At 38.6% G+C, this 16392-nt stretch overlaps 1 protein-coding gene across 17 annotated transcripts in view; it reads left to right on the top strand.

Annotated features, from left to right (window-relative positions):
* Positions 1-16392, top strand: part of nrxn1a (neurexin 1a) — a 1705359-nt gene that overhangs the window by 964813 nt on the left and 724154 nt on the right. For all 17 annotated transcript variants that reach the window (XM_069931396.1, XM_069931400.1, XM_069931399.1 and 14 more), the window contains one exon: positions 14-133. In XM_069931396.1, coding sequence (XP_069787497.1) covers positions 14-133 — 120 coding nt within the window. The remainder of the gene's footprint in view (positions 1-13; positions 134-16392) is intronic.

Below are 16392 nucleotides of genomic sequence, written 5' to 3'. Positions count from 1 at the left end.
TGTTCTGACTCAGGGCCAAGTACAACCTGTCAAGAGGATTCTTGTGGAAACCAAGGTGTCTGTCTGCAGCAGTGGGATGGTTTTAGTTGTGACTGCACTATGACCTCGTACATTGGCACTTTGTGCAATGACCGTAAGTACGCACTTATGTTTAGAATGTATTGTGCTAATGTGATTCTGAACTTAATGCAATGCTATAAATATTGATATGACAGATTGCAGTGCAGCCAGAAAATGGAATAATTTATGGATTAATTCATTATTTGTGCATTCATTTTATAAAGAGACAATTGCAATGTCAAATGTATAAATATACAACCTGCCAATTCCATTCTTTCTGGTGCAGCGAGCGATGCTTGGTAATAAATTTGCTGAGTTTATTTGTCTAAAAGTAATATTTATATGTGTTGCATGGAACAAAATTCTGCACAAATTTTCTATAGTCACTGCATTAATTTGATAAGCAGAGGAGTGTCGTTCTGATGCCAAAGTAAGTTAAATAAGAAGTAACAGCGAAGCATTGATTTAATGAAGCACTCAATGTGCCATGTGAGGCTTTGGAGGAATGTTTTAGCTTGACAGGCTGTGTATAACGAACAATGTTTGTACAAGCCGTCACAAAGCGCTCTTTTCAAAGTACCTTTGTCTCAGTTCCTTTTTTTTTGCGAACCAAAAAGCAAACATCTGGAGGACTCAGCAGATCAGGCAATATCTATGGAAGCAAAGAGATAGTTGATATTTTGGGTCAAGATATCCTGTGTCCTGTTGCATGAAAGGCAAGCATGTAATATGCTTTCTTCATCCTCCTATTTATCTGTGTCATCACTTTCAGGCAATTATGGACCAACTCCAGGGTAACTCTGTTCCTCAACATTCTTTAGTTCCCTACCATTTATTGTATATATCTCACCCCATTTGACTTCCTATCAATCACCTTAGTTTTCAGAACTAACTTAAATCTGTCAATGCACTGCCCAACTTTTCATCTGATCAATGTTTTGCTGTAATTTTCCTTGCTGTCCACCAACTTTTATGTTATCTACAAACTCCAACATTCACATGTATAACAAAAAAAAATGGGTCCAAGCATCAATCCCTGTGTATACCACCGTGTACAAACAAGTTAGAAAATCCTCTCTGCCTCCTCTGACGAAGTCAATTTGGATTCCATGTGTCTTAACCTTCTGGACTAGACCACCATGCAGGACCAGTCAACCACCAATCTCTAAGGATTTCAATCTTAGTTCTACATTCAATGGGTGATTTGTTTTTCATCCCATGATCTGGTTTTAAATAATCTATTCTTATGAATCAACGGATGGCTCTTTGTGGAAGCTGAATTAGTTCCTTACAAATGAAGACTGGTCACATTTGGAATGTTTTGGATTTGATGCATTTTTTTTAACCAGGAAGCTCAGCATTAAGTTGTGTGGTTTTGTTACGTCGGGATGACTGGGCAAGAAGAATAATAGAAACAGGAGGACCCAGACAGAGTTCCTTAGCCAAGGCATCTCGAGCTCGTCTCTTTCCTGGGATCAATATCTTGCATCGATCTCTCGCCTGACAGTCATATGTCACTTTCTGCTAGTTCCATTTGTGGTATGACGATGAAGCCAGCATTAAATGACATCAATGTGAATTTTACTAGTTGCCCAAATTGGTCTCCAGCCACTTATATTGTATAAATTTGAGATTATGCATTAATGTTTTTTTTTCAGTTTACCAGTTTCTACATAATGTGTATGAGTAATGGCTAAATTAACAAGATGATGATATTAAGACAGACTCTTCTCCTGTGTTCAGAAAATACACCACCAATGTGATTTTACTAATAGTTACAGGAATTGAGAAAAAAAAAGCATCTGTGCACTTCAATATCTTTTGCTTATTACTAAATGTCATAATGATATCCTGCATTTTCATGAAAACTTCTGGATTGCACTGAACATCAGTAATTTATGCTTGTTCTGAACCAAGGTTCCAGATAAACATTCCAAAGAGATCTTTAGCTTAATGCCAACAGTGTCTAATGTGTGCAGTTCAGAGGAGGTTCAATGCTGACCTCGGTTGGTATCTATGTGGAATTTACATGCTCTCCCTGTGACCATGTTGGTGTCCTCCCACATCCCAAAGTCATGGAGGAAGGAAGATTAACTGTAAATTTGTGTAGGTAAGTAGCAGATTCTGGTCTAAGCGAAATTGTGCAGAGAATAAAAAATGGGATTGGTGTAAGTAGGTAATCAATGTTCAATGCAGGACCAAAGGCCCTGTTTCATTCTATAGATCTTTATATTTCTCGCTTGACTGGAATGGGGTGGATTGTCTGAAGAGGAATGATGGACATGCTAGGATTGTATCATTTGGGTTTTAGAAGAGTGAAAGGGAACAATTGAAACATAGAGGATCCTGAGGGATCTTGACAGGTTGAATTTGGAGATTTTTCAACTTGAGGAAGAATCTTGAAGTAAAGATCTCTGTTTAAAATTAGGGGTCTCCCATGTAAGACAAAGAAAATGCATTATTTTTTTTTCTCATGGGGTTGTAAGTCTGTGGAGTTTCCTCAGAGAGTGGTGAAAGCAGAGTCTTTGAAGTTAAAGTCGGATCAGTTATGTTCTTAAGGAGACTAGAGACCAACATTTGCTCTTATATTTTTAATTTTGGCCAAATGAAAGATTAAAGGTACCACAATAATCAACAAATAGAACTGCAAATGTTTGTGCTGTGAATATTCCAATTAACAGCATTGGATGGCAAATCAGTACGTGAAGATTAATCAGAGAGCCTTCAGCAGGCCAACTGTGGTCGTAATTAAATCAGACAAAACTGCTCATCTGTGTGGTAAATATAAGGTGACAGTGAACCAAACAGATGTTGACACTTTACCCTCATGGGATCTCAATGCAGAATTGGCAGTTGTTAACATTTGTCATATGCCTTTGTTCAGTTGCATTAAGAGGAGAGTCAACAATATCTGTCAATGAGCAGACCTAAGTCTTTATTCAACTGCAAAACAACCTTGTGGTTTGAAATCAGCTCTGATAGTCCTTCAGCTTACCCTGGACAAGATAATACAATGTAAAGATCATTGGCAATGCATTCAAAAGGATACAGCAATGCCCACAATTACCAAAGAAGAAAATATTTTAATATTACAAGTATTGAGATGACTACATCAATAAATGTAAAGCTCAAAAGAACCAAATCTTACAATTTGAAAATTCAATCTGTTGTTTATCTTGGATTTGAAGCTAATGCAAATTGTTTGCAACCAGTCAAAGAGCAGACAAAAAAATTATGAAGGCAATGGCACCAGCAAACTTTAAAGATTGCAAAGTCAAACTAGCATAGACATGTCTAAAGAGTTAGAACTGGCCAATAAGATCAAAGCATGTATGATTAAAATGAGTGTTCAAAGCATGTTGAAATGGACTGATTTGAGCAGATTGACTGGTGTAAAATGAAGGATACTATTGGAAAACTGAGGTACAGTTTCTCATGCCATAGTTTACCAAATAACTTGGTCTTAGATATTTAAGGGCTTTACAAAGTGGAATAATAAGAAATGCATGATAATTTCACCATATTATCCACAACAGAAGGTCATGAGAACTGTGAAGGAAACAAATATTGGAAGAGTACAAAAAGGATACTCAAATGAAGCAATGAGACATTAATTTTGTTCAACTTTGGAACAATACCACAGTCCATATAACCTTTGAGTTCTGAATAGCAGAAGATTCGACATAATTGAGATGAATTCATCTACATCTTTAGCGGAGAATAGAAAAAAGTTTAATTTTTTTATAAATTTGAAATAAATAAGGTAGTATGGAGATAAAGAAGGTATGCTGGCCTTCATTCTTAGTCATGATATTGAGTTTAAGAACCTTGAGGTAATGTTGCAGCTCTTTAAAACTCTGGTTAGACCACACTTGAAATATTGTGTTCTTGCAGGGAGGATGAAGAAGCTTTGGAGGGGATGCACAGGAGATTTACCAGGATGTTGCCTGGTTTGGATGACGTATCTAATGAGGCAACGTTAACTTGTCTGGTTGCATCATTGCAGGGAGGATGAAGAAGCTTTGGAGGGGATGCACAGGAGATTTACCAGGATGTTGCCTGGTTTGGATGACGTATCTAATGAGGCAACGTTAACTTGTCTGGTTGCATCATTGCAGGGAGGATGAAGAAGCTTTGGAGGGGATGCACAGGAGATTTACCAGGATGTTGCCTCGTTTGGATGACATATCTAATGAGGCAACGTTAACTTGTCTGGTTGCATCATTGCAGGGAGGATGAAAAAGCTTTGGAGGGGATGCACAGGAGATTTACCAGAATGTTGCCTGGTTTGGATGACATATCTAATGAAGCAACGTTAACTGAACTGGGGCTTCTGGAGTGATGAAGGATGAGAGGTGATTTAATAAAGGTATATAAGATTATGAGAGGCATAGACAGGGCAGAAAGCCAGCATCTTTATCGTGAGCTGACAAAATCAACTTCCACCTGTTTAAGGTAAATAGAAGAAAGTTTAGGGGAGATGTCAGATGGAAAATGTTTTTTGCATAGTGTGGTGGGTTCCTGGAATGGCATGCCATGAGTGGTTGTGGAATTTGATACATTGGAGACATTGAAAAGGCTCTTAAATTGGCATTTAGATGTATGAACAAAGTAGGTTATAGGGTGAGGTAGGGAAGAATTAAATTTTTGTGGAGGAGGTTTAAATAGGTCAACACCCCATCGTGGCCCAAAGAGCCAGTACTGTGTTGTAATGTTCTATAATACAATCTTTTGATGCAAGCCAGGAAGAATAAATTTTTACACCACTTTGTAACTTGAACATAAAAATGGGATGCTGGAATGAAATAATGGGGACAGAGAGAGGTTTTGTAAAAAAAACAAGAGAATTGTGTGTGAAGTTATAAGTCACTTTTTTTTTTCCTGCATGAGATGTGGAAGGGAATATTGACAACTTGTGTGATCATCATGTTTATTCCAGAAGTAAATTAGTTCAGTCAATTCAGTGAAAAAACACCACAGAATTCTCATAAATTTGGTCAAGAAATTACTTCTTCAACTTAATAAGTGGATGCAAAGCTAGCAAAAGGAATTCAGAAAGATTAGGTTAAATAATGGCAATGATGCTTTTCAAAAAGGGAAAAGAGGTGTCGTGGGTATAGATACACAATATTCATAGGATAGCTAGAAAGTAAAAATAAAAAGGAATATGTGGATTAGCTGTTATCCTTGTCAAGAGTGATTTGTGTTTCTACCATTACACATAGTTGAACCTGTGTATGCATTGTTTTTCATTCAATCACCCATATTAAGGATCATAATGCCTTACAACTGGTAACTATCAATTGTATAAAAAGGTTAATTTTTTAAAGTCTACTTAATTAGGTGCATTTAGATATAGAATTTAAAATACATTGTGCTTTTTGAGGAGTTGTTGTTATTGCCACCAGATGGCAGTGTTCTCATATAAACAACAGGAGTGGAACATGAAAGTCTGCAGTTGATGTGATCTGGTAAATGCCCAAAAATGCTGGAGGAACTCAGCAGGTCTTGCAGCACCCATAGGAAGTAATGATATGTTACTGACGTTTCGGGGCTGAGAATTTCCTTCACAGTATGAGTAAAAGGCAAGCAGGTGCCTAAATTAAAAGACTCATGAGAAGGAAAGCAGAACAAGGGGAGAAGCACAGACTAACAGACAAAGGACAGGAGAGGAAGAATTGATGTGAATACAGAGCGGGAGGAAAGGAGACAGAAGAAAAAGAAAGAGAGAGAAAGAGCTAGAGGAAAGGAGAAATAGAGAAAGGGAGTAACAGAAACATGAGCAACAGTGCGGTGTGGACCTTTTGGAGGGCTTTACGCTCAGGGGTATTGGTGTTTACACACTAGACCATGATGCAGCCAGTCAGCATGCTTTCCACCACATCTCCGTAGAAATTTGCCAGGGTTTCTGATGTCATACCAGACCTCCGCAAACTCCTGAGGAATTTCCGTTAGGAAATCCAGCATCCAGTTAAAGAGAGAGGTGTTGCATCCGAGTGAGGACAGCTTCTCCACAAGCCTATGGGGAATGATCATGTTAAATGCCAACCTGAATCAATGAACACCAGCCTGGTGTTTGAGGCATCATTCTCAGGTCGGATAAGACAGAGGAGGGATAAGGCTAAAGCACCATCAGTGGAATGGTTCTCTCTGTAGGTGAATGTAATTCCATAATGTTATACAGGCATAATACGATATTTCAGGTACCATAGGAGTGTTGAAATAAACTGGTTGCCTTTGAAGATTTTTCAAAACCATTACATGCACATATAATCAAGAATTAATTTGGGGTTGAACAAAGGACAGTCATGTGTGAATGGAATTTTAAATAACCAAAATATCTTCTGAAAATAATGGATAAATTAACTTAAACTTAATTTTAAGACATTGAGGTCAAAATCTGTGGATTGTTCTTCTGATACTTCAATTGAGCTCACATTCTGTTATTCTTCGGTGCTAACTGTACAAGAGTTTCTGTGGTCCATTGCGTGGTTGTCGTATACCTGCTTCTGCTTACAGCCAAGCTAAGGCACTGCTGCCTTGGACTCCACTATTCAAAAGGTGGTGTGCATTTCAGTCTAATTCACTGAAGACACTTGTTCGAAAACTTCCACGCGACAGGGCCACTCTTTTGTGTGCAATGTTTAACAATGGCTATCAGAACACGAATAAATTTCATTACAAATGCAAGCCATGTAATTGCCTGAAACCTCAGGGATTTCTGCATTGTAAATAACGTCTCTGTTGTCACTGTGTGGTATATTTACAAGCAAGGTTGTGATTACCAAACAAATAGTAATTTACCAGTGAATTTTGTACTTCAATTTGAATTGATCCTCAGCAACTCAATGAATAGATTGAATGCACATCAGTTAAGGTGGATGACATGATGGGGAAAAAAATAATCATTTGATTGCTTCTGAATATATTATCTTAAAACCTACCACTTGTAATGAAGCATAAAACCAAATAGATTTACCTGGAATTTGTAAACTAATGCAAATGTCTCAAATTTGTTTTCACATTAAAATCCATATATGTAGCTCATTTTAGATCAACTTTGCAATTGTGGCATCTCACATGATTCCAACATTAGGTTTTAACCAAGCATTAACCTTCTTACATTTTCTTCATTACCAGTGAGTTGTGCACAGGCAGCTCTGACTGCAGATCCAAGCCATTCTTCACATCTCCTTCTACCCAAGATACACAAAACCCACCATCCAGGCAGACCCATATCTGCCTGCTCTTGCCCCACCAAACTAGTTTCATCTTACCTTGACTCAATCTTTTCTCCCCGGTCCAATCCCTCCCCACCTATATCCGCGATACCTCATATGTCCTCCATTTCTTAATTGCTTTCAGATTATCCAAACTAGTCTGTCTCATCTTCACGATGGATGTCCAATCCCTTTATACCTCTATTCCCCCACCCACACAGAAACTATGAAAGCACTTCACTTCTTCCTGGACCAACGACCCGACCAGTCACCCTCTACCACTACCCTCCTCTGCCTGGCAGAACTAGTTTTCATTTGAAATAACTTCTCCTTTAACTCTTCATACCTCCTCCAAATTAAAGGAATAGCCATGGGTACCAGCATGGGACCCAGCTACACCTTTCTGTTTGTGGGCTTTGTGGAGCAATCCATGCTACAAGCCTACAAGTTAAGATCCCACAACTCTTCCCTGATGACTACGTCAGGGCTGCCTCATGCACCTGCATGAGCTTGTCAATTTCATCCACTTAATGCACAACTTCCACCCCGATCTCAAACTCACCTGGTCCATCTCTGTCTCCATCTCGGGAGACAAGCTTTCCTTGTATTACAAACCTCCAACTCCCACAACTACCTTGACTACACTTCCTCACACATTGCCCCCTGCAAGGATTCTATCCCCTTCTCTCAATTTCTCTATCTTGATAACATCTGTTCTCAAGATGAGGCTTTCAAGTCCGGATCTTCTGAAATGTCTGCCTTCTTCCACAAATGTGGCTTCCCCTCCACCACCATCAACTCATCCTTCACCTGCATCTCCTCCATTTTCCGCTCATCTGCCCTGCCCCTTCTGCTCCCAGACACAACAAACATAGAATCATCACCCACCAGCCTCTGCATCCAACAGATCATCCATTGGAATTTCCGGCACTTTTTCCCTCCGCGATTCCCATTCCCTCCCTACTTATCACCCATCACGTACCCCTGTGGCTACAGGAGGTGCCACACTTATGCCCACACTTCCTCCCTCACCATGGTCTGGGCCCCCAAATAGGCCTTTCAAGTGAAGCAACATTTCACTTGTTTATCCACAGAGCTGATTTACTGCATCTGGTGCTCCCTTTGTGGCTTTCTCTACATCGGAGAGACCAGTCACAAATTCAATGTTCGCTTCACTGAAAACCTCCTCTCCCTCCATGACAATAGAGACTTCCCAGTAGTCAACCATTTCATTTCTGAGTCACACTCCCAGGCTCACATGTCTGTCCATGGTCTTATACACTATCCCACTCAGACCAACCACAGATTGGAGGAACAACACCTTATTTTCTGTCTAGGCATTCTCCAGCCAGTTGGCATTAACATCGACTTCTCTGCTTTCTGCTAACCTGCTCACCTTTTTTTCCCTCTTCCCCCTTTCCAGTTTTTCCAGTTCTTCCCCCTCCCTTTCCTCTTCACCCACCCAGCCATCCTACCTCCCCCTGATCACTGCTGTCCCTTCCCTCCCTTCTCCACCTATCATCTCCTACCTTTCCCAAATCACACTCCCCGCCACCCCCCCCCTCCCCATCCTTATGTTCAGATGCCTGCCAACATTCTTTCATACCTTGATGAAGGGCTCAGGGCCAAACTGTTGTTTATGTATTTTTATCTTTGCTGTATAAAGGACACTGTTTGACCTGCTGAGTTTCTCCAGCATTTTGTGTTTTTACTTTACAACTCCTCTCCCTAACTACGGGAAAACCTTTTATTATTCTGTGTTCAAAAAGTTTGCAGATACACTGATGATTGCTTTTAAATATTGAGCAAGTGTATTCTGTCCATTGATTGATATAATATCAGAGCAGTCCTTACAAATACTGTGGAATTTTACCTTTCACAAAAAACCTCCCAAATGAACCTAGTGTGGTACTCTCAAAATGATGTATTTTCATTATCTTCTTCCAAACATTCCAGGTTCACAAACAGACCCCAAAAGGGGTCTGTTGATGTTTTAAAGTAAAGATTTTTTTCACAGTTTGAAAGATATTGGCTGCAAGATCTTTTGGTTGGTGACTTGTGCATTGATGTTCAGGATTTGGAGTCAGGTGAATGCACACTGGGTGACTGAATGAATGTGGGCCTTGAGCCCTGAAAATGATTGGAGGCAATATTCTTTGATTAAAATTTATAATTGTTTGACTTTTGTGGCTGCAATTACCATAAAGCTCATTTGCCATTCCCAATGGTGTAAAAGATTTTTTAAAATTATGTTGTTCATATCCAGTTGAGGCGTGTTTAGTTTCGAATAGAAGTTTGAGTCCAGCTGCTGATTCCATGGGATCAGTGATAATTTCTGTGCTCAGCGATTGTTGTTGCTTCATAATGACACTTTGTGCTATTAAATTGTTCTTACCTTAATTTGTTCTTGGCAACTTCCACCCAATGGCAAATCAAGTGTGATGAATCCACAGAGATGCAATCAATGAAGTGGGTAACATAGGTTTTCTTTCTTCCAACTGGGGATTGATGTTCACCAACGTCAGGAGAGAGTTAATGGTGGATGATTTCAGTGATACTCTTTGGATCAAGATTCTCTATCTGTGCTGACTAAGAACCAATCCCATAGCAATTATGTGATGATGTCAGTTATGATGCTGAGGAAGTGTTTCTCTCAGACACAAGGCAGAAGATTATTGAGGCACTGAGATTTTCATTTTTAAAAAGCATTTAATATGCTGCTGGTTGAAATTTAATCGAGGTATCAAGTTAGTAAATCTATGTGAACTTCTTGCTACCCATATTTCATTCTTCTGATACATTTCTCGAGTTAAGATCTGCACTATTTAATTGTCAACTTATGCTGGATGCTCAACCACATGATCTAATGTTTTTTTCCACTGAATTTGTGATACAATAATTTCACAGTGGTTAGGGAAATCCAGCATATATTTGTTCAAGGCAAATTATGCTTCACTAATGGAGTATTTTGATGAGATTACAGAAAGGATGTGATCATTACAGAGACTGGGATGATCTTCAAAGTGATTCATTAAAAATATTATTTGGGTCATAACAACTCAATGAAATGGCAGTGGATATTGTATGTATGTAAAAATGTGAGAGGGAATAAAATGTTCTGACACACTTATGTTTGCATTGTTGAGCAATGGGAACCAAATGCTTCACTTTGCTGATACTGAGCCATGCCAAATTCTCTCTCAATTGCAATCAGTTCTGTGCATACTAATTTTAAACTATGTTCTGTTTAAATCACAAATATTGGTGGCAATTTTTTGAATTTGATCTTTACTTGGATTTAATTTTAATTACAAATACACTGGTGACTTTTGCCATTTTGGAGTCAATTGCTACTCATGGAAATGTAATTGTCATTTGGCACTCCCAGAATCATATGATAGGTATATTTTATAAACCAGGTGTTATATTTCTGTCATTATTTGCAGCCCCCCAGAAAGGCATCAGGCCAAATGTTACTGGCTGGTGCTTATGGTTGTAGCCGCAATCATTGACAGTCGGCAGTTAAAACTGCAATAAGACCCAAGCATTCATGCTAACTCTGTGAAATGGGCTAGTCTGAGATTTATTATTCAGATTGAAAAATTGAATGTGCCTGTTGCCACCAATTTTGGATCCTTAATGCAGGATCTGAGACCCCACTGATTTCAATAGGGATTGTACGACAAAGGATTAAAAGGCAAAGGAGGAGGTAAGTTTCTGTTCATTCTATTTAAAAAAAAAACATTTTATGTGGTTTTCTTATTTTAATAATTTTCATATAATTCCGAGCCATTTAAAAACCATAAAGTCAATTAGAGTTTTAACAGCAGCAAAGCTCCATTGTCAACTTTGCCAGCCATCAAAGCCTGTCAGGGGCATTAGAGGAACTGGCGTGGAACCCTTGCCACTGCTCAGAGGCAGAGTCTCCACTTCAAAACAAGATAAGTGCAAACAAGGGGATCATCAAGACTATGAGAGAGGCATTCAAGGCTTCAGCATGTTATTAAAATTAATGCCTTCACTCATTCCATATCAGTATGGTCCCGAATAATTTTTCTTTGCCTCTAGATATATCCAAAAATTGATCTTTTGGACTATTTGCTTTTAGCATTATTGAATACATGAATTGGTAACATTGTATTTATTGTTTATGTTCAAAGTTTGGAGATTTCCTTCCACTTGCACTGTGCATTACATTTGCTTTTTCGTATCCTGGGAAAGAATCTAGACATGCACAGTGATTTGCCATCATACCCAGCCATGTCTTTTGCAATCCTGATTTGCACTTTAGTATCCTCTAGAAACGATGTACAAGTCTCATTGAAGCAGCGCTTCTCGTGATATTTAGGTCTGTCTCTGTTATCTTTAGATTTGACTTGCCTAACCAGTTCCAGCCCATGGAAGTCTGCACAAGGAACTGAATGCAAGAGAGTGTTTTAAATTCCTATCTTATCCTTGCTATAACTTTCCTTCAGGTCCAAAATCTCTACCATCGCAAAATCCGTCTCTGTTACCATGCTCCATTAGCACATCTCAAATTCTATCTCCTGAATTGGATATGCCCCAGAGTTGTGTGATAGTTCTACCCAAGATAGAAAGACAAGCACAAGAACCACACAGCAATTCAAAAACCTTTATTACAATTACGCTAGCGGGAAGGAGTGATATTAATGTCAGGGCGACCCAATGTCACCGGAGTTAATACCAGAACCTCATTCGAAGGTTCAGGTGAAACAGTACAATATTTGAGGCATATTCTTACATAAAAATCTAATAGGCATTTCTCTGAACATTGTTACAAGCTTATGTTTTACATTTTGCATATCTCTTTTCTAAAGACAGGAAAATGGCTGATGTCAATCAGTCATTTATATGTACAAGTCATATTTAAAAGATATAATTTCTTGCATAGGAAATTGGCAGAAGTCTGGAACGATTGCTTCCAATACACAGTAACATCCATATTCTGTACATCTGAGTTTTAGTCTTTTATTATCACCTGTAAATGGTCGGTCTCACAATAATCTTAAGCCATAAGGGTTAACAATGGGGAGAGAAACTTCTAGGCCGGGACAATATTACATCGAAACGTAACTGGCGCTTTCATTGTTACTGTGTGCGCCCTATGGCCATTGATGATTCAAATTGCGGCGGACAGGTTGTATGGTTCAAGCAGCTGCAGTTGCGCAGGAAGCCATTTATGAATGGGTTGCTCATTGAAAGGTCGTTGACTCGACCTGCAAAGTCAGTTAGCGCTTCTGTGCAAAAAGGAATTATGGATTCTGTCAGTCTGCTGTAGCGCTGTTTACCCAGGAACCCAAGAAATGGCCGAAGTAATTAATTCAGATGATTTTGGAGGACGAGATGATTAGTTATGATTGTCTATCTGGGATGTGCTTATGCCCAGAAAATATAGCTCTCTCCCTGATCCCAGTTTTCAAACTATGGACTGGTGTTTTTAATAAAGATAAAATCGGTGGTGCTTTTCTTATCATTGCCATTTCTGGATAGTATACAAGTACAAATTTTAACAATTGATGCTAGCCTCCCACTATGATTCCCTATTGTAATATTTGAGATCAATCTTCCTACATTCTCACAGCAAATTAATAAAAGGATTTTGTATGTAGTAAACACGTGGGTCAATCCTATGACACATAATACCTTTTTGCCTCACACACAATGGAATTTTACAAGTTGCCCTTGGCCTGCTGCACTTCACATATTTATGGTCTATCACCTTAACTTCAGTCAACCAAGAGTTTCAAACTTCCTTGACAATCCAAATGGGAATTACATTTAATCCAAGTGTTAATATTTTTTTGAATATTTTACTTGTAATTTTAAAATCATATAACATTAATTATAATATATTCATACAAAAAGTATGTAATTGAATAAAACCAAGTGTTAATATTAAAGTAAAATAAATTAAGTGCTAGAATTATTTATAAAAAAAACTATGATGACTGCAAAACTCTTGTAACTTTTGCAATGGTTTAGCATATATTAAATTGAAAAAGCAGTTAAAGTTTTCAGCAGGGACAAAAATCAGAAAAAAATGTAAAATGGGCCAACAATCATCATTTGGACAGCTGGAATTTTAGTTTCTCAGAAGCAAATTATTGTGTTTCTGGTTTCATGGAGAAAATCAGATACAGAAACAAATCTGAAATTAGGGAAAGGGTGGGGTTGGGGTAAAGTGGTTTGGGGGGAAGCTGGACAAAAGAAGCTTAGTGAAGTGATGTGGAAGAAACCAGGCAAATGCCAGGGTTGGAGGAAAATTGCCAAGCTGGCTGTGGTGGCAAACCAATGACAAGTGCACACAGCTCAGGTTTGACTCTGATAGTTGTCGTTTCTTGACAGTCAAGAAATTGTGAGTGGAGGAGAAAGATGGGGAGCAGAAGGAACAAGCAAAGTGTGAGGATTGGGTATGAGGGTGATTTGCCTGTAATGTTAACATGCTAGAAACCCAATTTGACCATTGTTAGGATTTATCTTGTGACTCTACTTTAACCAAGTAGTTTTCTGTGAAATTTTAAATCCAGAAAGTCACCAGAGAGTGGGAACTTTTTAAGATGCTTGGATAAGGTTTTTACTGTAATCAGAACATGTGACTGTAAAATAAAGTGAAGCAAGTAGGGTCTGGATCATTGCAAGTGGAAAAATGCAGAGCTGTCTGTGTAAAGTTTCCCGATTCTCTCTGTGACCACCCAGATTTCCTTTGGATGTTCAGGCTTCCTCTTACCACCCAAAGGCATATTGAACCAGCTGAACTTGATTTGGAGCTTGGCCTCTGAACATGCATGTATACAAGGATTATCTGTCTTTTTTTTGGATGAGAATAATGATGACTGCCAGATCTCCAGGTATTGCCTATTTCACCCAGATATAGTAGTTGAGATTGTGAATTTGTGGGCTGTTTAGAACTTCAATGTGGATGCCATCTTCTTCTATAATCTGTTCAATTACCAGTTGACCTTTTCAATTTCTTGTCAGTCTGAAGTGATGGAAGACTGGACTTGGTAGTTTGAGATCAGATTCTAGAAAGGAATTTGCATTGAAAATGGAACCTTGGTTGAGAAGATTTTATCCGATGGCAACTGATGCACCACCATCCTCAAAAAAACATGCAAAAACATGCCGTTGCCTCTCTTCTTGGTTATTTTAATCATAGATTCCATGTTGAGGAATCAATTCATGTCGTGGCTGTCATGGGTTGGTCTATTTCCTGCACTTTTACCAAGCATCACCATTTTTTTTTTCTTGGATGTCATCCTCCAAGTGTCTGGAGAAATCTATTTTTAATCCATTGAATGAAAATAGAAAAGTCAGGAAGTTGCATAGCCATCATCAAGAGTACAAATACTGCATAGTTACATGGAGAACTCAGCTGCTGATCTAAACATTCTTAAATGATCCCCAAAAGTGGGGCAGATGATGTCACTAACCTTCATTGTTTGTTTTATTTCACATTTTATCTCATTATTTGTTACACTATACCTTTATTCGTTTTTTTTGGATCTGGAAATTGTTAGCAAGGCCAACCTTTATTGTCCAATCCTAATCATTCTTGAGAAAATAATGGTGAATCACCTTCCTGAATTGTTGCAGTCCTTCTTATGAGGTTAAGGAGTTTCAGGATTAGATTTCAATGACATGATATTTATGTTAATAGTTATCAAAATTAAAAGGATACACACCTTGCAGGTGTGCATGGTGTGCTGTTCCCAAGTACCTGCAGCCCTTCTCCCTCCAGTTGCAAGAGGACACTAGTTTGAGAGGAATTGGCCCATGTAAGTAACTGAGGGCTATTTTATAGATGGTAAACGCTGCCACCAGGCAAGTGGACTGCATTGTCATTGAGCCTCATGAGAATTACTCATCCAGTCAACGGAAAGGTATTTCTGGTTTGTACTTTGCAGATAATGAAAAGATCTTTGTGTATTATGGGATAAGTCATTCCCCACTGGAAATTCTAGACTCTGACCTGGTTGTGTAATCATAGTATTTAAATAGCTGGCACAGTAGAAATTTCTGGTCAATGATGTATGGGTACAGGTGGTGGGAGACATAGCCATAGTATTCGTGATGAATGCCAAACATAAGTGGTTAAATTCTCTGGCTCATGTATGGTATTACATGTTCCTTGCCACTCATCAGCTCATGCCTGAATGTTGTTAGGTTCTTCCTGCATACAGCCCAAGGCCTATGTCATTTGACAAAGAAATATCAATGTAATTGATCACAATACAATTGTTAGTGAATGTCCTCACTTAGTGCTGCATAGCTGAAGATGGTTAGCCTTGGACACTGTCCTGAAGGTTTCAGGACTGGGATGATTGACCTCCAAAAACCAAACAGTCTTCTTTTCAATGGGATATGACTCCAACCATTGGTGTGCTTTCCTTCTGATGCCCACTGATTTTACTTTTACTGGTGATCATGAAATCACACATGGTTAAATGCTCCTCTGATGTTAAAGGCTGTCACTTTCACCTCTGCAATTCATCTCTTTTGTTCATGTTTGCAACAAGCATCTGAAGAAGTCTGGAGCTAAGAGGACCTGGTGAAACCTGAAATGGCCATTGGTTTGGAGGTTGTTTGTAAGTAAATGCTAGTAATGGAACTATCGACCACGACTTGCATTATTTTGCTAATGTTTGAGAGCAGATTGATTGGGCAGGGAAAAGCTGGATTGGATTTTTTTCTGCTGTCCTCGAAGAGTACATACTTCAGCAATTTTCCATCATTTTGGGTAGATACTTGTGCTGCATGTTTTGAACACTGGAAGGATGGCAGATTCAATATTTTACAAATTCACTTTCATTAGCTTGTTATATTACAATTACACGTGGTGATTATGAGCAAGTGAATAGCTTTTCAGTGTCAACATATCTGTACCTTGATTAGATCAGTAAAACTAGCAATGCTTTACTGCTTCTGCTTTTTTTCACCTTCTCAGTGTACAAAATAATAATACAAAATTTTAAAGTCACCTATATATTAATATTTTCACATAAAATTTCCTTGACAGCTATTTTAACAAAGGTATAGGGGGCAGCATGGATGGCATCGAGCTAGAGCAGTGCCTTTACAGTACCAGCTATTG

Source organism: Narcine bancroftii, chromosome 4, assembly GCF_036971445.1.
Source record: "Narcine bancroftii isolate sNarBan1 chromosome 4, sNarBan1.hap1, whole genome shotgun sequence".
Taxonomy (NCBI): domain Eukaryota; kingdom Metazoa; phylum Chordata; class Chondrichthyes; order Torpediniformes; family Narcinidae; genus Narcine; species Narcine bancroftii.
Note: the sequence above shows the minus strand (reverse complement) of the source record. Positions and strands in the feature narration are given on the sequence as shown.